Here is a 26,673-nt window from a genome sequence, read left to right on the forward strand (position 1 = left end):
TGCACTTTTTAATTCTAAAATCTACATCCACACCAAATTAGAAAGGTTAGGTTAATTTGTTAGATTAAATCAGGTTAAGTCAGAGGAAGTGAAAGAAGGAGATAGGAGCTGGAATAAACCATTTCTGCTGTGCTCCTCCCCCACACAACCCCCACTCCCTCTCCTTATCTACTTAGTACTAAAAGCACATTTGTGACGATTGAGTATTTAGTAAAAACGGCAGTAAAAGGTGAGATGTGTATACTGTCAAGAGGAAATTTCAAGTTTCCTTGGCTGTACGAAACTGCAAATTGACTGAAGGGTTTTATTATAGTTCCAAGATGACATTCCAAAGCCTTAGCCTATTTCAGGGATTTTATTGTTCCAAGATGACATATCAAAGCTATAGCTTGTTTCCTGGCATTTACTATAGTTCCAAGATGACATTCCAAAGTTGTAGCCTTTTTTTAGTTATTGTTTCAGGCAGGGAGATAGATTGTAGGGCATCAGGTCAGGTGAAAAATATCATAGCTGTTACTATGAATAGCAGGTACCAAGGTTATCATTTCAAAGCTTTTATTAAAATCTCATGGTAACATTTCAAGGCTTTATTGTTGTCACGGTAACAAATATTAGGGTTTTTATTACAGTATTCTAATTATAGACTTTTAGTATAATAATGTGATGTGGTGTGTGGGATGAAGAGAAGACGGAGGGGGGTGCAAGGAACAGTGTGGTGGAATGAAGAGGTGAGACAGGCTGTGGCACAAAAGAAGAAAGCATACAATGATTGGATGAGAAATAGGGGCGTGGAAGAAGTTGAGAGGCGGAAGAGAGAGTTATATGTAGAAAGAAAGAGAGAGGTGAAAAGATTAGTAAGAGAGAGTAAGAAGAGAGCAGATGAGGAATTTGGAAGGAATTTGAGTGTAAAGTGGAGGGACTGTAGGAAAATGTTCTGGAAAGAGGTGAAAAGAGTAAGACAGGGTGGAAGTGAAGTTAGCAGGGGAGTGAAAGATAAAAATGGTAGATTACTAGTGGAGAAGGGAGAAAAAGTGAGCAGATGGAGAGAATACTTTAAGGAATTGTCGAACATAGAGGATGGAAGTAATGCGAGTATAAGTGGCTGGGGAATGGCTGGGAGAAGGAGGGAGGTGAGAAGACAGGAAGAAATCAGTAGGATAGAAGTTGTGGAAGCAATGAAGAAAATTAAATTGGGGAAAGCCCCAGGAATTGATGGAGTGTGTGGTGAAATGGTGAAGTATGGGGGAGAGATAGTAGTAGAATGGATGTGGAAAATGTGCAGATTGGCCTGGGAGGAAGGTAGAGTCCCGGAGGATTGGAAGTCAGGTATAATTATTCTCTTGTACAAAGGAAAAGGGGAAAAAGAAGTGTGTGGTAATCATAGGGGCATCTGTATTCTTAGTATAATAGGAAAAGTGTATGGTAGGACACTTATGGACAGAGTTAAAGAACAGAGGAATTAGTTGGAGAAGAACAGGGAGGCTTTAGGAAGGGAAGAGGTTGTGTAGATCAGATATTCATTCTTAGATCTATAGTGGAAAAGTTTTTAGAGAAGGGAAAGAAGTTGTATGCAGCTTTCATGGATTTGGAGAAAGCATATGACAGGGTGGATAGACAAGGATTGTGGAAAGTATTAAGAATATATGAAGTAGATGGGAAGTTGTTGAATGCTGTGAAGAGTATGTATGATGGTGCTAAGGCTGCAGTGCGTGTGGATGGTGAACTGAGTGAATTTTTTTCTTTGAAGGTTGGGTTGAAACAGGGATGTGTCATATCTCCATGGTTGTTCAATCTGTACATGGATGGGGTAATAAAAGAGGTACAAGGTAAGGTAGTGGATGTTGGAGTGGCCCTGGTGAGAGGGGGTAGTGTTTGGAAACTCCCTGTACAGTACTGTTGTTTGCAGATGATACTGTGTCGTTGAGTGAAGATGAAGGGGAGCTGCAAGGCTTGGTGGATGAGTTTGGGAGAGGATGTAAGAAATGGAATCTAAAGGCCTTGCACAAAGAGTTTTTAATGGCGTCAATTCAGCTAGGCCACCACACAGAACATCCCTAGCCACACTAGAGATTGGCAGAGCTTTTGATGCCATCCCCCACCAGAACCTCGCAAACAAAATGTTCAACACAAACATGCATAGTACAGTGCACCCTCACACAATGCGAGTTTATGGGCGGCATAAACCCTCGCATTCTACAGTTTTGCATTGTGTGAACCAAAGAACTTATGGGAAAAATGGTATTTGGTGGATAGCCCACCCAGGGCTTGATCTTTGGGTCCCCTTCCAGCCTGCTCCACCCTGCTAATACTTTGTTTAATAGTACTTCTAGTTGGGCCAGCGAATAAAACAACAAATAGAACACCATATACCTTTATTTAAGTGACTTCTGGGCTTGTTAAGAAGGGAGGGGAGGTGGGCATCCGAGGCTTGGGGCGCCTACTCTTGCGGGGTGGGGATGCCTCGTTGTCACTCTCATTGTCACTGCTGAGGTCTCCTGGAGGTGCCATAAAGCCTTCAAAGTTGACAGCTGAGACCATGATGAACAGGTGGGTACTGCTATGGTGCTAAAACAGACCACAGGATGCAGGGCAAAACGTGTTCTCGCAGCAGTATGAAGAAGTGTATGTTTACCCTTTGTGGTAGGTGGGGGCGCTCACCATCCACTCACTCGATGTAGTGCTGCTCTCGGGTGTCTACCCTTTCCTCTCCATCCTTCTTTCCTTCCATTCTCTTCTGTCTTTCCTTCATTCTTTCCTTGTGCTTCTGCCTATGGGTGACTTTACACTCCCTCTTCTGTCTATCTTTCCTTCATTCTTTCCACTTCCTTCAGCCTGTGGGTGACTCTACACTGAGTGACAAGCTGAACGGTTTCCTGTACACCAGGAAACCATTTACTACGCTGGGTTGTAACCATATAACCAAATTTTGGCGCCTGGTGGTTTAGTGGGTAATTATTTCGCTCCAATCAGATTGAGCCAGTGAAGGTTCATATCCAAGGGGTGGTTGGGGTTGATTGCTCATGTAATGCCACTCAGGGATGAGTGAGGCTGGTCACTCTCATCTTAAATGTCGGGACCAACTGCCTAGCCCCGGGCTCCTACGCTCCTCATGGGGCAATGTAGGATTGGATGATGGATGGATGAATGGTCTGTTTACCCAGGAATGTCAGTAGATGGCATGCAGATAGCTCGCCAGCCTCCTACCATTTTGAATCTGGCTGGTTGCCAGCCACCTGCCTTTGTGTGACTGACTTGCATTGTCCAGTCCAACACTCAGTGTAATGGAGGGAAGTCCATTTTTGCCTTGGAATCATACAGCCGATTCGCATGTTGGGAAGTTCGATTCACAGATTTCGCATTCGATAAAAGTAAGCATTTTCTCGGTTGACTTTACATTGTAGGTAATACGCATTGTGTGGGGGTGTGCTGTAACTCAAAAAGATGGCTGGCAGACCACTTAGCAGGCAGATGCTATGCATTTAACATTCACCAGTCTGTCATTGAACATCAGAAACATCAGAAACGGCATCCCTCAAGGATCTGTTTTGTTCCCTACACTCCTTAACCTGTAGATGGATGACATACCCACACCTCACACACCACAAATACACAGTGCTTCCCATGCAGACTATATAACACGTACATGCATGTACACACCAAAATGCAGATACAGCCACACATGTCCTCCAGCCTTACCTCAACACACTACATGTATGGTGCACCACAAACAGACTCAAAATAGCCCCAGCCAAATCTACAGTGACCCTTCTCACAGACTTGACAGTGGAACATAGTCACGTTCCACTCCTCACCATAAACAACATCCCCTACCACACACACACACACACACACAGACAAACTCCTTGGTGTAACATACAGTACCGGTACATCATTGTATATAAACAACACATCACAAACATTAAAAATAAAGTAACACCAAGACTTAGTGCCCTAAGGTCAACTGCCCATACAACATTCGGACACAACAAAGAAACCACCACCACAGTACCAAAATATACATTCAGTGATGAATTGTGCAAGCCCTGCTTGGGCTTTTAACTTCACTAAAACACACTACAACACCCTACAGACAGTAGAGAAGAAGGCCCTAAAAATAATCACAGGCTTCACAGCTACTACACCCACAGACCACCTATGTCAAGAAACCAATGCCCTCAAAGTGAAGGATCATCTAGACATGAGAGGCTCACAAATTCTTGCTGCAGCCTCCCCAAACCCACACCATCCAGTCCACTGCATGACAGCACATCCACACACACCAAGGAACATCAAAACAACACCCAGCGTACGATATCATGCACAAATAGTTATCTCTCCTTCGCCCACCTCAGACCAGCTTCCAGAAGCATATCCACACTCAGATCACTTGCCTCTCCATTCATTCACTCAAATACAACACACAGCTACATGCATGGCCTCCTGATATCCACCCTTCTGAATCCTACCTCCTTCATGAAGACAGGGTCCACCTGGCCAGGCTGAGATATGGGCATCATCCAACCGCCCTCTTGAGTTATCAGAAGAGGCTGGATGACTCAGTTGCTGATGGCTTCCAGGATGCAACACAGCATCCCATAGCACATTATGGAAGACTGCATTGGACACAATCGCCTGCACCAGCAACATAGCACACACTCCTTGAGAGCTCTGTGGGAAAGCCTGGTCTCGGCCATGACCCTCCTTATGGAATTCAGGCTATTTGGCCAGATTGCCCAGGGAACAACTACTGTACTACTACTATTACTACCACTTCTACTACTACTACCACTTCTACTACTACTACTACTACTCCATCCACCTTCGCATTCCCAACTTTTCCATTCATATCTCCAATCAAAAACACTGTCACTCCTCAGACTTTACCATGCCCAGTACTCTTCTTTCACTCTGCTTTCGTGGTCTCCTGTTGGCGCGTATGCACACACAGTTACCAACGCTTATATTCCTTCTTTCAATCATACCCACACAGTCCTTGAACCAGCTGATCCATGCTCGTATATTCTCCTTCCATCTCTTGCACACAGTAATACATATGCCCACTTTTGCCCTCTCATTCTCACCTTTTCCTGCATATATACAGTACTCAGTCCATACTCCCATTCTCTCACCCTGTCACCTCTCCATTTAGTCTCATTCAATGCACATATGTCCACTCTTGCATCCTCAGGCACCTGGACAATCTCTCTCTCTCACCTGATCATTCACATGCCTCATATTTCTCATTAAAATCTGCACCGTGTCCTTTGTATGGTCCTTGGTCGTCAGCAATTGGTCAGTACTGTTCTGAGGCACTTTGTCTTTTTAGTTGCCAATAGCTAGTTGTTTTGCAGGGAGGGGCACTAACCCACCACCAACCTACTCGTTGACACATAGGGAACAGGTATTGGTTGGTTATAAAGTTGCCACCTAGTATAGTAGATTATTTCCTGTCTTACAGGAAATCTTTGGCTTGTCAACCAGTGTACAGTCACTCTAGATTAGGGTAGCAGTACACCAAGTGAGTGGATGATGGGTGTTCCCACCAAACATGTGGTAGAATTTAAATTTTAATAATTGCTGTTTACAGATTTAAATTATTTCACCAAGTATGTTATACAGTATATTCCAACTCAGTTGCAGTTATTACTACAATTTTAGTCTGAATTTCTGGCTTGACCTGCCCAGCCCAAAACGGGCCATCCGTACTCTTCCCAAAATACTGTAACCTAACTAGACTTGACTTCACCTGACCTGACCTGACCTAGACTAGCCTAACTGAACCCAAGACAACACAGGTCAACTCTGCCCTAGCTAACCAAACTAATCGACTTCACCAACCAGACGACCTAGAGTACCCTGACCCACCCACACACAGGCCAAGCCTAACATACTCTTTCCGGCTCTACCCTATCCCTCTTACTAGATCAAATGACGTGATCTGACCTTGCCTAGCCTAACCCAGTCAAACTTAGAATTGTGTGTTTTGCAGAGGAGGACAGTAATGGTGGGACTGCAGATATCACTTATCCTACCCTTCACTGTTGAACCTAACTAGATTTAACCTAGCCTGACCCAGCCTAACTCAGTGTTGTGTCTTTTGCAGAGGAGGGCATTAGTGGTGGGGCTGCAGACATCACTTCTCATCATTGTCTGCATCATCATCGTCCTCATCATTACGAAGCAGGGGCCTGGGAATGTCAGGCTCTGACTCCGGCTCCTCTTACGTGAGTGTCAGTCTGTCTGCCTGTTATCTCCGATTGAAATAAAAGGTTAATGGATAAAAATAGGCCTAGATATGTCGACAGGTCAACATGACTCTTGATCAGATCATCTGTACTACAACTAGATACTGTAACACACACACATACACAACAAGAGGACATGGAAATTGAAAAAGACAAGTTGCTTGAAGGATGTCAAGAAATACAGTTTTCATACAGATGCACTGATGTGTGTAATAGCCTGGACAAAGAGATCATCCTGTCCAAAAAATTAAGAAGTTTAAAGTAAAGTTTGACAGGTTGAGACACGGAGATGGAACCCCACGAGCATATCTAATTTCCTGTTTGTGACAACTAGGTAAAACATCTAGGTAAACACACACGCACACACACACACAGATCTGGCAGAAAGTACAATTCAGAGTTTATGAACATTACTACATAGAATGAAAGAGGAGTCTAAAAGAATGATATTAACAGGAGGTTTCAATACAAATGTAAATTGAAATACTCTAGATATAAAAAGCCAAGAATGCTGTTGGCATCAAAAGCTCCTGGATCTTGTGCAGTTTTTCCTAACAGAATGTAAAGGAAAACACCAGAAAAAGAGAACTTGGTGATCCAACAGTACTAGATCTTATATTTTCTAGGCAAGAAAATAATATTGACAGTATAATATATCACCCTCCATTCGGAAGAAGCGACCATGCAGTATTAAATTGCAGCATTAAAGGGAAAGACGAGAGGAAGGAGTAGTTGCAAGGAGAGTGGAAAGGTTACAAGAGGTTGAGAAAAAGGCAGAGTATAAGAGAGAAGTGGAGGAACGATTGGGCAAATATGAATTGGAGCAGATCGGAGACGTGGAAGATGTGTGTAGGATATTTACAGAAGAAATATGTGCAGCATGTGATGTGGTGTGTGGAAGGAAGAAAAGACAGAGGGGGGTGCAAGGAACAGCATGGTGGACTGAAGAGGTGAAACAGGCTGTGGCACAAAAGAAGAAAGCATACAATGAATGGATGAGAAATAGGGGTGTGGAAGAAGTTGAGAGGCGGAAGAGAGAGTTATATGTAGAAAGAAAGAGAGAGGTGAAAAGATTAGTAAGAGAGAGTAAGAAGAGAGTGGATGAGGAATTTGGAAGGAATTTGTGTGTAAAGTGGAGGGACTGTAAGAAAATGTTCTGGAAAGAGGTGAAAAGAGTAAGACAGGGTGGAAGTGAAGTTAGCAGGGGAGTGAAAGATAAAAATGGTAGATTACTAGTGGAGAAGGGAGAAAAAGTGAGCAGATGGAGAGAACACTTTAAGGAATTGTTGAACATAGAGGATGGAAGTAATGTGAGTATAAGTGGCTGGGGAATGGCTGGGAGAAGGAGGGAGGTGAGAAGACAGGAAGAAATCAGTAGGATAGAAGTTGTGGAAGCAATGAAGAAAGTTAAATCGGGGAAAGCCCCAGGAATTGATGGAGTGTGTGGTGAAATGCTGAAGCATAGGGGAGAGATAGTAGTAGAATGGATGTGGAAGATGTGCAGATTTGCCTGGGAGGAAGGTAGAGACCCGGAGGATTGGAAGTCAGGTATAATTATTCCCTTGTACAAAGGAAAAGGGGAAAAAGAAGTGTGTGGTAATCATAGGGGCATTTGTCTTCTTAATATAATAGGAAAAGTGTATGGTAGGATACTTATTGACAGAGTTAGAGAAAGAACAGAGAAATTAGTTAGAGAAGAACAGGGAGGCTTTAGGAAGGGAAGTGGTTGTGTAGATCAGATATTCATTCTTAGATCTTTAGTGGAAAAGTTTGTAGAGAAGGGAAAGAAGTTGTATGCGGTTTTCATGGATTTGGAGAAAGCATATGACAGGGTGGGTAGACAAGGATTGTGGAAAGTGTTAAGAATATATGGAGTAGATGGGAAGTTGTTGAATGCTGTGAAGAGTATGTATGAAGGTGCGAAGGCTGCAGTGCGTGTGGATGGTGAACTAAGTGAATTTTTCTCTTTGAAAGTTGGGTTGAAACAGGGATGTGTCATGTCTCCATGGTTGTTCAATCTGTACATGGATGGGTATATAATAAAAGAGGTACAAGGTAGGGTAGTGGATGTTGGAGTGGCCCTGGTGAGAGAGGATAGTGTTTGGAAACTCCCTGTACTGTTGTTTGCAGATGATACTGTGTTGTTGAGTGAAGATGAAGGGAAGCTGCAAGGCTAGGTGGATGAGTTTGGGAGAGTGTGTAAGAAACGGAATCTGAAGGTGAATGTAGGGAAGAGTAAAGTGATGGTCTTTGAGAGAGGTGAAGTCAGTGAACGTACAGCAGGGTTGGATGGTGAGGAATTGGAAAATGTGAGTATGTTTAAGTACTTGGGTAGTGTGATGAGTAAGGATGTAGGTTTGGAGGGTGAAGTGCATGAAAGGGTACAGCAGGGAAGAAAGGTTGCTGGTTCTTTGAAAGCAGTGATAAGAAACAGGGAAGTGAGCATGGAAGTGAAAAAGTTACTACATGACAGTACAGTAATCACTCCAATATCCAGAGTAATAGAGCCATCGGTAGGTTCGGTTATTGGTTTCGTCCGGATATTGGGCCCCAGCTTATGGACTTGTACTTATGGACCCTAACTCAGAGAAACACCTATACAACTCCCTCTGGACATGCATAGCACTTATTTAACACCCAAATCACATCAATAAGGCACATAAATGACTGAAATAAATGCAAAAGAAACATAAAATGAGGGTTTAGAAGTATGTTCATACATTAATAAACATTCTGGTACTTATGGACCCTAACCTAGCCTAACTCTGAAAAACACATTCCCACTGCACATGCGTGAGGTAAGTATAGTATGGAAAAAAGTACAGTATGAAACATTCTGGTAAGTATAGTATGGAAAAAAGTACAGTATGAAACATTCTGGTAAGTATAGTATGGAAAAAAGTACAGTATGAAACATTCTGGCTACTTACAGCAAGTCCCTGGCCACCTCAATGAATAACCGCCTCCTCTCGGACTCTGACAGTAAGAACGATTTCCTGAAGCACTTGCAGTACACTCTTCCTGAAGTCTTGCACTGAACTTAGTCAATAACACACAGAAGTCCGTTCTCTTCACAGTGTTCACTTTAGTCCAAATAATGTTCCAGTTTAATTTCGTGTTGCACATTAACTTTTCCCAATTTTTTTTTATTTTCCAAAGCCAAAACAAAGAAGTTTATTTACGTTAAATTTTGTTTTCACTGAGTCTTTTCTCTCAACTCGAAAACCTTAACACAACACACCGTTTTTTTCACTGCACAACACTCAAAATTCCCGTGTGGTCTAGTGGAGAAGTTCTTGCTGTTTATTCACTGTCAGAGCCCGAGAGTATCACTGGCAGGCGACCAAGCGGAGCATCGCTGGGTCGTGGTGATGGCGTACCCACTGCAGAAGACTCTGAGGATAGCCGCAAACTCACGTCGAGCGGTGACTCCACTGTAGCTGATGTGCTGGGCTGTGACTCGGAGCATGAGGGCCTGTCTTGGGGAGGCAACGGAGTGGAGCCAGGGCTTGGCACAGCGGGGGTCACGGGCCTGAAAAAACTGTCAATCATTGACTGACGCAAGGACCGACGATTCTGGCGATTGATGATGCGCTGCCTGAAAGCACGCGCTTCCTCCACGAGTCCCAAGGGCCCCATCTCCCTGTCGCAGTCCAGGTGTTCCAGGTAGTCTAGGACGAACTCTAGATGTTCCCGGAGTGCGCTCAGCTTGGGGATGGCTGGAGTAGTGTCCTGCTGAGAGGAGTCCGCATCATCGTCGCCTTCGTCGTCGGAATCTTCAAGTTTGGGACTGACACCAGCAACCGAAGACGCCATCTCGATATCAGACAACGTCTGATACCCAGGATCGCCCTCGTCGTCGTCCAACCACTCACGAACATCGTCCACATCAACAACGTCGCCGTGCGTACGTAGCCGTGCATGGAAGTCATCCACGTCAAACCCTAGAAAATCATACTCCACATCCGTTCCGAGAAGCAGACGAGACCAACCATTTTCAAGAGTTTTCACAGGGACTTCCTTCCATTCACTAGCCCAGTTGTACAGCGCAAACTTGATGTTGTAGCGGCGAAGGTTTTCCAAAGTCCGCTTGCCTCGAGTGTCACGTCCTTCCCTGCGCTCGTCCTCGTCCTTGAGAACAACCATCACCTCGTCCAGGAACTTCCGACGGTACAGGCGCTTTGTTGCCACGATCACTCCTTGGTCCATGGGTTGAATGAGAGCAGTCGTATTAGGTGGCAGAAACATGCACCTAATACGGCCATTCTCAGCAACCAAGTCCTTGTCGCACGGGTGGGCAGGTGCATTGTCGAGCAGAAGGAGAGCCTTTACCTGGTCGCGAGGGATTCCCAGTGTCTTCGTCTGGTACTGGATGACCTCCTTGACGAAGTGACGGTGAAACCAGTCTTTGAAAATCACAGCTGTGAACCATGCTTTCAAAGAATGGTACTAGACGACAGGAAGGACATCCATCACCCCACGAAGGCACCGAGGCTGCTTTGCACGGCCAACAACAACGGGCTTAAGTCGGTGCATGCCGTTAGCACTGGCACAACACAAAGCAGATATCCGTTCCTTAGAAAGCTTGCGGCCAGGTACACGCTTCTCCGTCTCCTCAGCTAGAGTGTTCGTTGGCAGCGAGCGATAGAATAGGCCAGTTTCGTCTGCGTTATAGACTTGACCGAGAGTGAGGCCCTCCCTGTCGATCAAGCCTTTCACCTTGTGCCGAAACTCGTCAACTCCATCCTTGTTAGCGTCCAATGCTTCGCCATGTGCTTTACGGTTAGTAAGGCCATGTCGCAACTTGAACGCAAAGAGCCAACCCTCGGATGCCTTGAAGTCTAGGGCGTCGTGAAGCCTTGCAAACTTCTGAGCAGCAGCCTTCAGCTCCTTTCTTCGTACCAGCTGCACGTTGCCGTCGGTACCAAATCAACGTGGATCGGTCGATTTCTGCAAACTTGGGGGTAAACATAACCTTCCTTTCCACGTTGCGTTTGCTTCACGACGAGAAGTCAGCCGTGTACTGCATGAGTTTGTCTCGGGAACGTTTGATATCGAACAAAGTCAACTGGGCCAGGTTGTACTCGCGGAGAATGCGGGAAGAAGACCAACCCGCATCAGCTTTCTCCAATATCTCCCTCTTCTTTTCCAGAGTCAACACCACTCTCTTCCTTTTCTCAGGTGGAGGGGCCATCATCACACACACTAAGAGGAGGCCCGAGAGCAGCGGGAGGCCTTGCAGCAAGTACGGCACCACCACAAAAGCAAGCACGTGGGCAGCCATTGCGAAGAGCGTAGGTCCAGTCGCAGTGAGAGACAGGCGGGAAGTGGGGAGGATGCAGCGGCGCTCTATCGGACGTCGGAGGAATGACGAACCAAAACAATGCTCTTCCGCGGTGCGCGCGGCAAGTTCAAATTACGGACGCAAAAAATCGATTTTTTATTTTTTGGGGTTTTCGGACCATTTTGGGAATGTTGGATCCCAGGACGATAAGGTCCGGGTAGTGGGGATGTTCGGTTATTGGGCGTCTGGATATTAGAGTGATTATTGTATTGTGGTACCAACTCTAATGTACGGAAGTGAAGTTTGGACGTTGTTGGAAGGACACTAGTCAAGAGTGAGAGCAGAGGAAATGAGTTATTTAAGAGGAGCCTGTAGAGTCACATTGAGAGACAGGCTGACGAATGAGGATATAAAGGAGCCTTGTGGTGTGGATGTGGATGTGATAGGAAGCATTATGAGGAACACACTGAGGTGGTTTGGCCATGTGGAGAGGATTTAGGGTGAAAGACTGACGAAGAGAGTTATGTGAGTGAGGTGGAGGGGGGAAGAGGGAGGGGGAGGCCGAGGATGAGATGGAGGGATGGGGTGGTGAGGTATATGAGAGAGGGGGGTGTGAGTTGGGAGCAGGGCAGTGAAATGGCGGGGGACAGGGCGACGTCGAGGCGATTTGTTTGTGGCCACCCCAAACGGGATTGAGGCGTCTGGCAATAGATAGATAGATAGATTAAAGTGTTCTTTCCATCTGCCCACTCTTTCTCCCTTCTCCACTAGTAATCTACCATTTTTATCTTTTACTCCCCAACTAACTTCTTTGGCACCCTGTCTAACTTTCTTAACCCATTCCAGAACATTTTCTTACATTCCATCCACTGTACACTCAAATTCCTTCCAAGTTCCTCATCCACTCTCTTCTTACTCTCTCTTACTAATCTTTTCACCTCTCTCTAATTCTTTCTTCTGTCTTTCAACTTCTTCCACGCCCGTTTCTCATCCACTCACTATATGCTTTCTTCTTTTGTGCCACAGCCCCTCTCTCCTCTTCAGTCCACCTTGCTGTTCCCTTCACCCCCTTTTGTCTTCTCTTCACCCCACACACCACCCCAGATGCTGCACAGATTTCTTCTGTCAGTATTTTGCACACACCTTCCACGTCCCCCATCTGCTGCAATCTATATTTACCCAATCTCTCTTCCACTTCTCTCTTTTATTCTGCCATTTTTCCATCCTCTTGTAACTTTTGTACCCTCCTTGTAAGAACTGCTTCCGCCTGTCCATCTCTTCTTCTGTTTCTCCATTTTGCTTGAACTTTGATTCTGACCACCACCAAGTGGTGGTCCGAAAGTCCACCCCCCCAGCCTCTATATACTCTTGCATCCATTACATACCTTCTCCTCCTTTCACACACACACACACACACACACACACACACACACACACACACACACACACACACACACACACTTTCTTGGAAACAGATATCAGGGGAAGTTGCATTAAAAAACATTTATAAATGTAATAAAATGTTTGATATGTGTTTGTGGGGGGTTGTGTAGGCTACATGGTCAGTGCAGTTGTGGCAAGTGGAGGACTGACAGTTCCACCATGTCAATGTTCCAGTCCACTTATCTCATCCAGGATTTTTGGCCAAACACAGGATCACACAGGTTTAGCAGGCTCCCTACTCTTCTGCCATGGCCTTCTGTGACTTTTTGCTATTTCCTAAACCGAAGATGCTGCTGAAGGATTGGAGATTTTAAGGCACAAATGAAGTATAGACAAATGCGACAAAGATCTTGCTGGCGATCCCTATAACTGTCTTTACAAAATGTTTCCAGCAATGGAAGGACAGCTGGTCTAAGTGTGTAGAGTCTCAAGGGGCATACTTTGAAGGGGATTAAAGCCTGAACTCAGTAAAGTTCCCTCCCCCCAAACAAGCTAAAGGTCAGAGACTTTTCAATCAGACCTTCTAGAATACTGAACCTGTACTTGTATACAGTATACTGTAATGGTGTAAAGTTTATTTACACATGGATATACAGTATTCATTAAAAGTTTGTCTTCTTGCTTCAGTCAGAGAACATCATTTATATTTATTTACAGCTATTGTCAAACAACTTTGTTCAGCTTAGCAGAGACCTGTCTGACAGGGTTAGTAGTAGTAGCTGTAGCCCCACGATCATTTGAATATGAATCCAGTGGACTACAGGCTTAAGTTGTCCCTCTCCTGGTGCCCACCATCCTCCTTTTGGGGACTAGGGAGAGATTTGAGGAACATTTGTAAAGCTGGGCAGCTCCACTGTCCAGTAACATAGGTGCAACCTTGTGAAGTTGTCCCTTGCCTGCACTAACTGAAGGGTGAATGTTCCATTCCATATTGTAAGTTATAGCTGTATTTGCTAATGCCTGTGTGAGATTATTAGGATACATTCATCATGTATTGCAAAATATGTTGTGTATTTCAGCTGGTGATGAACAGTGTTGATGCGACAGGCATACGGGGATGGCGTGTGTCACTGGCAGGAGGACAGCAGGTAAGTACAGTAGACTGTAGCACCAGTCGAGCAGGACGGTACTCCTGAGGTGGATGGAAAGCTGATGACAGGGAGAGCTGAAACTCCCGTTTCATCAACCCACAGGACTACTGTAGCTCCTGACCATCCCCTTTTGCTGAGCTTTTTAGTGTTTCAGTAACACAGAAAGTAAACCAGCATGCTTACCAATACAAGTTCTTCTAACTGTCAACACCAAACTACATTTACATTGAACACTACACTGTCTGTTCAAAATTCAACAAAAATTGTGTCCTATGACAAAGCTTTGGAGTCTGGGAGGGAGAGGGGGATGCATCAGAGCTTCAGCCATCTGCCCCTCTTCCAGTGATGACAAAGCAAGATGTTTGGAACCACAGTCTGATTCACTTCTTCATGTCTGCAACATTAATGGCCTTTCCTCTAACTTTCTAACTGTTGAACACCACCTCTCTTCCTCTAAACCTCACCTTTCTTTCCTCAGAGAGACTCAGCTGTCTGAGGTGAGTTGATAGCAGACCACTCTCTGTATCCTCCTACTTTCTCTATACTTGTTTCAAAGCCAAAGGTGGCTGTTGTGTATATGTACACAACGTCAAAACTTGCTCTCGTGTTCCTGAACTTCAATCATCAGAATTCTCTACTCTCTGGCTTTGGCTATCTTGTCATTCTCTGACTAAATATGTCCATGCTGTTTACCCATCCCCTAATTCATCTGACTATGAAAAATTCTTTGACTGTCTTCTAAAACAGAACACATCCTATCAATTTTTCCTGTCTCTGAAATCTCCACTCTGGGCAATTTCATTGTTCACCGCCACCTTTGGCGCCCCTCTCCATTCACTGATCCACCTAGTGAACAGTCTTACATCTTTTCTATCTTTACTGACCTAGAGCAGCCTGTACAGCATCTTACCCACCTTCCTGACCGCCTTAGAGAGAGTTCCAACATACATGACATCATCCCTTCATCTAATCCTTCTGCTTACACTGTTAATCTTTTCTCTTTGTTGGGGTCCTCCAGTTATAATCTTATCACCTTACCCTGTCCCATTGCTCCAATAAGGTCTGGACCCTCCCAAGAAGTGGCAGCTGTGGTACTTTGGAGCTGCTGTTTGGGATGCCCTCAGGCAGCACTTCTTTGATATTTCCTGGAATGATTTTAGCTTCCATTGTCCGAGATCCATCTGCGTGTGCCTTGGCCATTACGGAGGTTTTTCTCCCGGGCATGGAAACATACATTCCATTCTCATATCATATGACTAATGAAAAAAAAAAAACTTGGTTTAATCACGCTTGTTCTAATGCTGTCTGCAACAAGGAGAAGGCATACAAAAGGTACGAGAGCCAACCCGCTCTTGAATCTTATCTCTTTTATGTTTCTGCCTGGAATTGTGCCAAGTCGATTCTTCCCTCTGCTAAAAGTACAGTACTTTCATTCGTGTTTAGTGGGTAATTAAGGCACTCCAGTCGGATTGAGCTGGTGCAGGTTTATATCCAAGGGATGGTTGGGGTTTTTTTGCTCACGTAACGCTGCTTATTGTTTGTTTTTTTAGTTAGTTGTTTTCCAGGGAGGGGCACTAACCCTCCGCCAACCCTTTTAGTCGCCTTTCACGACAAGCAGGGATACTGGGGAAGTATTCTTGAAAAAAAACCCTACCCCCAGGGGGTATATGAGAGAGGGGGGTGTGAGTTGGGAGCAGGGCAGTGAAATGGCGGGGGACAGGGCGATTTGGAGGCGATTTGTTTGTGGCCACCCCAGACGGGATTGAGGCGTCTGGCAATAGATAGATAGATAGATAGTAATGCCACTCAGGGTTAAGTGAGGCTGGTCACTCATCTTAATTGCCAGGACCAACTTGCCTAGCCCTGGGCTCCTACCTCCCCCCCATGGGGCAACACTCAATTAGATGATGATGATTAAATGCTCTGAACTCTTCAACTGAAGTTCTTCCTGCTGCTTCTGACACCTTGGCAAAGCCTTTCTAACAACTTTACCTAATCATCCTTCCCTCCTCTTGTCCACTGTGATGGCTCTTTAGCTCTTTCTTTTACTGATGAAGCAGAACTATTTGCTCAGACCTCCTCCTCCAGTTCCACCTTAGATAATTCTGGTGCTATTCCTCTGACTTCTTCATGGCTGACATTAAATTTCTTCAGTTGATGTATTTTCTTCTGCCATCGCCGAGAAAAATACTAATAAGGCATATGGGCATGATGGGGTCCTTCCTGTTGCCACAAGAAGTGTGCTTCTGTGCCAACATCCTGCCTAGGTAAACTCTTTCACCTTTTCCTGTGAACTTGTACCTTTCCATCTTGCTGAAAGTTTGTTCTCAGTCAGCCTGTCCCAAAGAAGGGTGACAATTCCCACCTCACTGACTGTTGCCCAATTGCATTAGCATCCTGTTTTTCAGAAGTTTTTGAGTCTATTCTTAACAGATTAATTTTAAAACACCTTTCCTGTCACGGTCTTCTTTCTGATTGTCAGTATGGGTTCTGCCAGGGATGCTTCGCTGGCGATCTTCTCACCTGCCTTCCAGACTCCTGGTATTCACCCTTTCATGACTTAGGCAAAAGCTTTGCCATTGCACTTGACATCTCAAAGGCTTTCTATTGAGTCTGGCATAAATCTTTACTTTCCAAATTGCCCTCTTACAATTTCTACTTCTATCTGTGGCGTCACCTCTAGCTTCCTTTCCGGTCGTTCTGTGGTTTCTGTTGTAGATGGCCACCTTTCCTCTCCTAGAGCTATCAATAGTGGTGTTCCTCAGGGCTCTGTCCTGTTACCTGCTCTCTTCCTTCTATTCATCAGTGACCTAAGCTATATATCTAACCCTCCCCATATGCTGATCACTCCACCCTTCACCATTCCATTTGCATCCCACAGTGCCCATCTCAGCAGTTACTTCAACAAACAAGGGATGAGGCTATGGCACATCTGTTGTCTGACATGGCTCTTATCTCTGATTCAGGTAAAAGTACAGTAATCTTCTTGTTTTAATGCATCAGAGACCCATTTCTTACACCTATCAACCCAACAAAATCTGCTGGAGTATCCTCTAATTTTCAAAAGTATCCATCTTAATCCTACATCATCTTTAAATATACGTGAGGTTTCACTCTCAGGATTTTTCTTGGAAATCTCATATTACTTCTTTTGTAGAATATAAAGAGAAGACGAAAGGGGGTGCAAGGAACAGTATGGTGGAATGAAGAGGTGAGACAGGCTGTGGCACAAAAGAAAAAAGCTTATAATGAATGGATGAGAAATAGGGGCGTGGAAGAAGTTGAGAGACAGAAGAGAGAGTTACATGTAGAAAACAAGAGAGAGGTGAAAAGATTAGTAAGAAGAGAGTGGATGAGGAATTTGGAAGGAATTTGAGTGTAAAGTGGAGGGAATGTAGGAAAATGTTCTGGAAGGAGGTGAAGAGTCAAACAGGGTGGCAATGAAGTTAGTAGGGGAGTGAAAGATAAAAATGGTAGATTACTAGTTGAGAAGGGGAAAAAAGTGAACAGATGGAGAGAACACTTTAATGAATTGTTGAACATAGAGAATGAAAGTAATGCGAGTATAAGTGGCTGGGGAATGGCTGGGCGAAGGAGGGAGGTGAGAAGACAGGAAGAAATCAGTAGGATGGAAGTTGTGGAAGCAATGAAGAAAGTCAAAATGGGGAAAGCCCCAGGAATTGATGGAGTGTGTGGTGAAATGCTGAAGCATGAGGGAGAGATAGTAGTAGAATGGATGTGGAAGATGTGCAGATTGGCCTGGGAGGAAGGTAAAGTCCCAAAGGATTGGAAGTCAGGTATAATTATTCCCTTATACAAAGGGAAAGAGGAAAAGAAGTGTGTGATAATCATAGGGGCATTTGTCTTTTTAGTGTAATAGGAAAAGTAAACAGTAGGATACTTATTGACAGAGTTAGAGAAATAACAGAGAAAATAGTTGCAGAAGAATAGGGAGGCTTTAGGAAGGGAAGAGGTTGTGTAGATCAGATATTCATTCTCAGATCTGTAGTGGAAAAGTTTCTAGAGAAGGGAAAGAGTTTGTATGCAGCCTTCATGGATTTGGAGAAAGCATATGACAGGGTGGGTAGACAAGGATTGTGGAAGGTATTAAGAATATATGGAGTAGATGGGAAGTTGTTGAATGCTGTGAAGAGTATGTATGAGGGTGCTAAGGCTGCAGTGCGTGTGGATGGTGAGCTGAGTGAGTTTTTCTATTTGAAGATTGGGTTGAAACAGGGATGTGTCATGTCTCCATGGTTGTTCACTCTGTATATGGATGGGGTTATAAAAGAGATACAAGGTAGGGCAGTGGATGTTGGAGTGGCCCTGATGAGAGAGGGCAGTGTTTGGAAACTTTCTGTACTGTTGTTTGCAGATGATACTGTGTTGTGAAGACGAAGGAGAGCTGCAAGGCTTGGTGGATGAGTTTGGGAGAGTGTGTAAGAAACGGAATTTAAAGATGAATGTAGGGAAGAGTAAGGTGATGGTCTTTGAGAGAGGTGAAGTCAGTGAATGTGCAGTGAGGTTGGTTGATGAGGAAATGGAAAATGTGAGTTTGTTTAAGTACTTGGGCAGTGTGATGAGTAAGGATGGAAGTTTGGAGGGTGAAGTGCTTGAATGGGTACAACAAGGAAGAAAGGTTGCTGGTTCCTTAAAGGCAGTGATAAGAAACAGGGAAGTGAGCATGGAAGTGAAAAAGTTGTTACATGACAGCATTGTGATACCAACTCTGATGTATGGAAGTGAAGCTTGAAAGTTGTTGGAGGGACACAAGTCAAGAGTGAGAGCAGTGGAAATGAGTTATTTGAGAGGAGCCTGTGGAGTCACATGGAGCGACAGACTGACAAATGAGGATGTGAAGGAGCATTGTGGTGTGCATGTGGATGTGATAGGAAGCATTAGGAGAAACACATTGAGTTGGTTTGGCCATGTGGAGAGGATGGAGAGTGAGGGACTGATGAGGACATTGTATGTGAGTGAGGTGGAAGGGAAAAGAGGGACGGGAAGGCCAAGGATGAGATGGAGGGATGGAGTAGAGAGGTATATGAGAGGGGTGTGTGAATTGGGAGCAGGGCAGTGAAATGGCGGAGGACAGGGTGACCTGGAGGCGATTTGTTTGTGGCCACTCCGTATAAGGGATTAAGGCGTCTTTCAGTAGATAGATAGATAGTAAAATATGCATCCAAGAGATTAGCTCCCTTTGACGTCTGTCTCTTTGCCGCACTGTTGCATCTTTATCTCTTTTCTGTCGCTACTTCAATGGTCACTGTTCCTCTGAACTGTCTGCATGCATTCCTCCACTTCTACGACGGGCGCGTAGCACCCGTCTGGCAGCAAACTCTCACCCCTTTTCTGTCCAACTCTCTAATGCAAGAGTCAGCCGTTACTCCCAGTCCTTCATTTATGCAACAGGTTAACTCTGGAACTGTCTCCCTCTGTCTGTATTTCTTGCTTCCTATGATCTCCAGTCTTTCAAACGCAGTGTGTCCAGGCATCTTGAAATGAATGGATCTTGAATTTGGCCCTCTCTTGTATTTGTTTTTCTCTTGGAGGGAACAGTATTGCGGGCTCATTGCCTTTGGTTCCTTCTTCCTCACATAAAAACACACACACACACACACACACACACACACACACACACACACACACACACACATCAGAAATTCAAGGTCTCATCAGTCGGCGCAACACACTACAACACTCCCTAGCATCTGACACACAAGATGCCGTACAACAAATACAAGTAGTCAATGCTCAAATAAATAATAAAATATCAGAGCACCAAACACTAAATTGGAAAAATTATCTCAAAACACTTGATCACAAAATAAACAACAACAGACTCCACAAAGTACTAAACAGATCACACACTCCAACAGCAACACTACACAATCACATGGTGCCATCACATCAACAGACACCATACCCTCAGACAAACAACAGTCAAATACTTTCATCAGTCACTTCACTCATCAGTCATGTAAACCCCCATCATGACGACCAACGTGTCATGCGATGCAAGATACAGTTCCCCATAGACCCAGACTTCGCATCCTTCTCATACAACCAGACGAAGCACATCATTAGCAGCCTTAAGCACTCATTTGCCTGTGGCCCAGACAACATATGCAACATTCACCTTAAACATCATGGACCACAAGGCATACAAGTACTCACCAACATATCAAACTACAGCTACTCACACAACATAACACCCAACATCTGGATGCATGGTACTTTCATCACTAACCCCAAAGCCAACAAAGACACCACGTTACCTTCCTCCCACTCCTCTGCACCCCCTCCAAAGTCACTGAATAACTGGTATTACAGTTAGTAATGCCTCACGTCCCCCTGACCCCATCACAACATGGTTTTAGGCCACTACAATCCACAGGCACTCTTCTTACAGACCATCCACAAAGAGTTTTTGATGGGATAAATTTAGCTTGACCACCACAAAGAACAATCCTAGTCACACTAGACATTAGCAAAGCTTCTGATGCCATCCTCTGCCACAACCTTACAAACAAAATATTCAACACAAACATGCACAATATCACAAAAAGATGGCTGGCAAACTACTTAGCAGGCATATGTGCACATGTAACATTTGCCAGTCAGTCAACAAACATCAGAAACATCACAAACGGTGTCCCTCAAGGATCTGTTTTGTCCCCTACACTCTCTAACGTATACATGCACGACATACCCACACCCCACAAGTTCACATAGCTTCCTACGCGGAAGACATAACACTTACACATACGCACCAAAATGCAGACTCAGCTGCACACATCCTCCAACCTTACCTAAACACACTACACAAATGGTTCACCAGAAACAGACCCAAAATAACCCCAGCCAAATCTACAGTGACCCTTCTCACAAACTGGACAGCAGAACATAGTCACATTCCACACCTCACCATAAACAACACCTCCCTACTGCACACACACACACACACACACACACACACACACACACACACACACACACACACACACACACACACACACACACACACACACACACACACAGCATGGAATGATGTTGAATACCAGGAGATGTCAGATATAGCTAGTTTTTTACAAAAAATAATTGAGGAAAGCAGCAATATAATTTTGGTGGGTGACTTTAACTGTAAAGAGTTGAACTGGGAGAAAGTCCTCAATGTCAAGGATCATCAAGACATGAGAGGCAGACAAATTCTTGCCGCAGACTCCACAAATGCACACCGTCCACTGCACTTCATGACAGCACATCCACACACCAAAAAACATCAAAACAGCTCCAAGCACACGATATCATACACAAATACTGTCATCTCTCCCCACTTGCCCACCTCAAACCAGCTTCCAGAAGCATATCCATGCTCAGATCACTCCATTCAGTCACCTAGAGACAACACACAGCTGCATACATGGCCTCCTGATATCCACCATTCTTACTCCTACCTCCCTCGTGGGGACAGGGCCCACCTGGCCAGGCTGAGATGTGGGCATCATCCAGCCCTCTTGAGTTATCAAAAGAGGCTGAATGACTCTGTTGCTGATGCCCGTCTAGGATGCAACACAGCATCCCATACTATTAAGCACATTATGGAGGATTGCATTGCACACAATCGCCTGCGCCACCAACACAGCATATACTCCTTGAGAGCTGTGTGGGAAAGTCCGGTCTTGGCCATGGCTTTAGGGTCTTGGGACAGTTCAGCCAGACTGCCTAGAGAACTACTACTACTACTACTACTACTACTACAGACTTAGCACGATTCTGGGCAAAAATGCAGAAGAGATTGGATTCGGGAGTGGGTTGGCTCTGGTACCATTTGTAGGCCTTCTCCTTATTGTGGACAGCATTAGAACATGTGTGATAATTTTTTTTTTTTTTTTTTCCCCATTAGGCATAGGATTTGAGAAAGGAATGTATGCTTCCATGTCTGAGAGAATAACCTCTGTAAAGCAGAAGGCACACTCAAATGGCTGTTATCCTTGGAAGAAATAATCATTCCAGGGAAAATCAAAGAAGTATTGCCTGAGGGCCTCCCAGTCAGCAGCTTCCAAGTGCCACAGCTGCTGCATCTTGGGAGGGTCCACAGGTCTTACTGGAGCTAAGGGACAGGTTAAGGTGATAAGATTATGGTTGGAGGACCCAAACAGAGAGAAAAGATTAACAGTGTAAGCAGGAGGATTAGTTGAAAGGAAGAGGTCAGGTATGTTGAAGCTCTCTCCAAGGCAGTCAGGGATATGGATAGGGTGCTGTAGAAGCTTCTATGGGTCATTGAGGACAGAAAAGATGAAGGTTTGTTCATCAGGTGGATCAGTGAAAGGAGAGGAGAGCCAGAGGTATTGGTGAACACTGAAATCTAGAATGCTGATTTCAGAGAAAGGAGAAATTGATAGGATGTGTTCCATCTTAGGAATGAGATAGTTGAGGAATTTTTCATAGTAGAATTAGGGGATAAGTAAACAGCACAGGTATATTTAGTCAGAGAATGACAGGAAAGCCAAAGCCAGAGTAGAGAATTCTGATGATTCAAGTTCAGGAACACAAGACTAAGATACAGTACATTGTTGTGTACCGGTATATATATACACAACAGCCACCTTTGGCTTTGAAATGAATATAGAAGAATTAGGAGGAAGCAGAGAAGGGTGCACTATCAGCTGCCTCAGACAGTTGCTGATGATGATAGAAGAGAATCCTTTTACTGGTACCTGTATCTGATATACAGTACCTCACTGACTCCTTGCTCTCTTCTTGGAATCAAAACTCAGGGGTCTTTTAGGGTGCTCTGTCCTGACACATTTACCATGCTCTCACATTTTGCTTTTCACTGGGTAAGGCTGTCACCTGTAATTTGTAGTACAGCGCTCTTTATTTTTCATGCAGCTGGATTTCTTCGTCTTCCAGTAGCATCAAATACCTCATTGTAGATAATTATCATCATCATCATCCAGACCTCTTTTCCCACCTGAGGATGGGATGAGGTAGGATCCAGAGAGCAAGGAAAAAACATTTAGGAGAAGGGACTAGCTACTGTAAAAGTGTACCCAATTAAATGGGGGACCATACTCATTCACTCATCATTCAAGCTCGTGGAAGCCTGAATCCACATATCATTAAATGTGTTGACTTGTGGCATAGCCCTGGGCACCTAATCGTCTGATGGGGCAGCAAAAGATTAGATGATAGATTGATGGATGTTACAACAAGCAGACAGAATGTGAGGTGTAACCAAGATTCCAGGAGCTAAAAATTTGATATGTGATTGAGTGTTTGACCCAGTTCACTAGGTGTGCTGTTGTTTGCTCTTCCACTTTCATTTCTTTGCTAATTTTGATCCTACTTTACCTCATCCTTTAATTGGAAAAATCAGCCAGGAAGTTGTTGTTGATGATGATTTTCTGGATCTTATTCATCTCATTAGAGTATTGAGAAACAAGGAAGATGATGTTCATGTGTGCAGCCAGTGAAGAACCATATTGGTTCGGATTATGAGTTTATTTATTTGAGCAGCTAATGATAACAGTGTTGGTGCATCATGGTTGATGAAGTTGGTTTGATGATGATGATGATGATGACGGTGGTGATAATGAGTCTCTGCAACTATTGATGATGTGTTTAGTTGCTGCCTCACTTGCTTGAAACATGATTGACAAGATGAAACGAAGCTCCAGTTTAGAACTCTTTCAATATCCGAGTCTGAACGTTGGACAGATCCCTAAGCCTCGTTTCCTCTTGATGATCACACCTTTGGAGTAAGTGTGGCTGCACCCTTTGTGTACCAGGTGATGAGTTGCTGCATCTGGTGATGAACAAGATGATGATGATGATGACAGTAATAATGATGAGTTTGTGTGTCTGTATGTGTGTGAGCAGCTGGTGATAAAGAGTTTGTTATTGTAGCTGGTGATGAACAGCGTTGGTGCGTCTGGGTTGACGGGGATGGGTGGGAGTGGGGGCACCAGCGACCCCCTTAGTGAGGATGGCGGCGGTGGGGGCGGTGGTGGTGGTGGTGGTGGAGGAGGCTCGGGTGATACGGTGACATCGCATATTGCTGGCACCAGCGACGACGATGATGACGAGGTGCCGTCATCACCAGGGAGCTACGACGACGAAGAAGGGTCGATAGCTGGCGAGGATGACGTGACCGCCCAATTAGCGGCGGCAGGTGGGTGGTCAGGTGAGGTTAACCACGCTCTTGTGTTGTGCTGGTGGAGGGAACCAACGAACACCACATGGACTGACACTCAGTGCGATGCATCACCCATGACCACTACTTATAGGCCATTCAGACTACACTTTTACAAAAACGTGCCTAAGATTTATTTATTAGTGATGCATTGATATGTCTTTCTTATCGCTATAGTATTGATAGTTCCAGTACATTGATATTCACTCACAGTCAGTAATATTAATGCATTCATAGTATATTGTTATATTGATTACTGTATTTCTGTAATGCATTCTGATGACATTGATAGGTATTTTTTATTGCTGATGCATTTATACTACTTAGGTGCAGTATTTACTTAAATCTGTCATCACTGATGATCTTAGTAATGCTTTCTATCTATCCGTCTATTGCCAGATGCCTTAATCCCGTAAGGAGTGGCCACAAATAAATCGCCTCCATGTCTCCTTGTTCCCCGCCATTTCATTGCCCTGTTCCAGCTCACATCCCCTCTTTCATATACCTCTCCACTTATCCCTCCATCTCATCCTTGGCCTCCCCCTCCTTCTCCCTCCCTCCACCTCACATACACTCTCCTCGTCAGTCTCTCACTCTCCGTCCTCTCCACGTGGCCAAACCACCTCAGTGTATTTCTCCTAACACTTCCTATCACACTCACATCCACACCACAATGCTCCTTCATTTCCTTAGTTGTCAGTCTGTCATGTGACTCCACATGCTCCTCTCAAATAACTCATTTTGATTGCTTTCACTCTTGACTTCTGTCCCTCCAACATGGTCCAAGCTTCACTTGCATACGTTAGAGTTGGTATCACAATACAGTCATGTAGTAACTTTTTCGCTTATCACTGCTTTCAAGGAACCAGCAACCTTTCTTCCCTGTTGTAGTCTTTCAAGCACTTCACCCTCTAAACTTCCATCCTTACTCATCACACTGCCCAAGTACTTAAACGCACTCACATTTTCCATTTCCTTCTCAACCAACCTCACTGTACATTCACTGACATCACTTCTGTCAAAGACCATAACTTTACTCCTGCCTACATTCACCCTTAGATTGTGTTTCTTACACACACTCCCAAACTCATCCACCAATTCTTGCAGTTCCCTTTTGTCTTTACTTAACAACACACTATCATCTGCAAACAACAGTACAGGGATTTTCCAATTACTGCCCTCTCTCACTAGGGCCACTCCAACATCCACTACCCTACCTTGTATCTCTTTTATAACCCCATCCATATACAGACTGAACAACCATGGAGACATGACACATCCTTGTTTCAATCCTATTTTCAAATAGAAAAATTCACTCAGTTCACCATCCACACGCACTGCAGCCTTAGCACCCTCATACATACTCTTCACAGCATTCAACATCTTCCCATCTACTCCATATATTCTTTATACTTTCCACAATCCTTGTCTATCCACCCTGTCATATCTATTCTATCTATATACCTAGGCTGCTTCCCCCAAGGAAGGGGAGGTAGCCGAGACAGGACGACTCACTCTCCATTTACTCATCCATTCTAACACATTCATTCGCATCTTAGCCCCAAAGGGGAGAACGGACAGATCCTCACTGCATCACACCGCACAATGCTTTCTTCAAATCCATGAAGTCTGCATTCATCATCTTTCCCTTCTCTAGAAACTTTTCCACAAAAGATCTAAGAATGAATGTCTGATCTACACAACCTCTTCCCTTCCTAAAGCCTCCCTGTTCTCTAACTAATTCCTTTGTTATTTCCCCAACTCTGTCATTAAGTATCCGACTGTATACTTTTCCTATTACACTAAGAAGACGAATGTCCCTATGATTACCACACACTTCTTTTTCCCCTTTTCTTTTGTACAGGGGAATAATTATACCTGACTTCCAATCCTCCAGGACTCTAACCACCTCCCAGGCCAATCTGCACATCTTCCACATCCATTCTACTGCTATCTCTCCCTCATGCTTCAGCATTTCACCACACACTCCATCAATTCCTGGGGCTTTCCCCATTTTAACTTTCTTCATTGCTTCCACAACTTTCATCCTACTGATTTCTTCCTCTTTTCTTACATCCCTCCTTCTCCCAGTCATTCCCCAGCCACTTATTCTTGCATTACTTTCATTCTCTATATTCAACAATTCCTTAAAGTGTTCTCTCCATCTGCTTACCTTTTCTCCCTTCTCCACTAATAATCTGCCATTTTTATCTTTCACTTCCCAACTAACTTCTTTGACACCCTGTCTAACTCTGATTACCTCTTTCCAGAACATTTTCTTACATTTCCTCCACTTTACACTCAAATTCCTTCCAAATTCCTCATCCACTCTCTTCTTACTTTCTCTTACTGATCTTTTCACCTTTCTCTTCCTCTCTACATGTATTTCTCTCTTCCGTCTCTCAACTTCTT

General features: G+C 44.3%; 1 protein-coding gene across 1 annotated transcript in view; it reads left to right on the forward strand.

Moving 5' to 3' along the window:
• The first annotated feature begins 6,133 nt into the window (after nucleotides 1-6,133).
• Nucleotides 6,134-26,673, forward strand: part of ewg (DNA-binding protein Ewg) — a 113,136-nt gene continuing 92,596 nt past the window's right edge. Inside the window, exons 1-3 of the mRNA XM_080286320.1 lie at nucleotides 6,134-6,224; nucleotides 13,992-14,060; nucleotides 23,976-24,252. Coding sequence (XP_080142446.1) covers nucleotides 6,195-6,224; nucleotides 13,992-14,060; nucleotides 23,976-24,252 — 376 coding nt within the window. The 5' untranslated portion in view covers nucleotides 6,134-6,194. The remainder of the gene's footprint in view (nucleotides 6,225-13,991; nucleotides 14,061-23,975; nucleotides 24,253-26,673) is intronic.

The sequence above is a fragment of the Coenobita brevimanus genome, chromosome 111 (assembly GCF_032717465.1).
Source record: "Coenobita brevimanus isolate Jiangsu-jjx chromosome 111, ASM3271746v2, whole genome shotgun sequence".
In the NCBI taxonomy this organism is placed as follows: domain Eukaryota; kingdom Metazoa; phylum Arthropoda; class Malacostraca; order Decapoda; family Coenobitidae; genus Coenobita; species Coenobita brevimanus.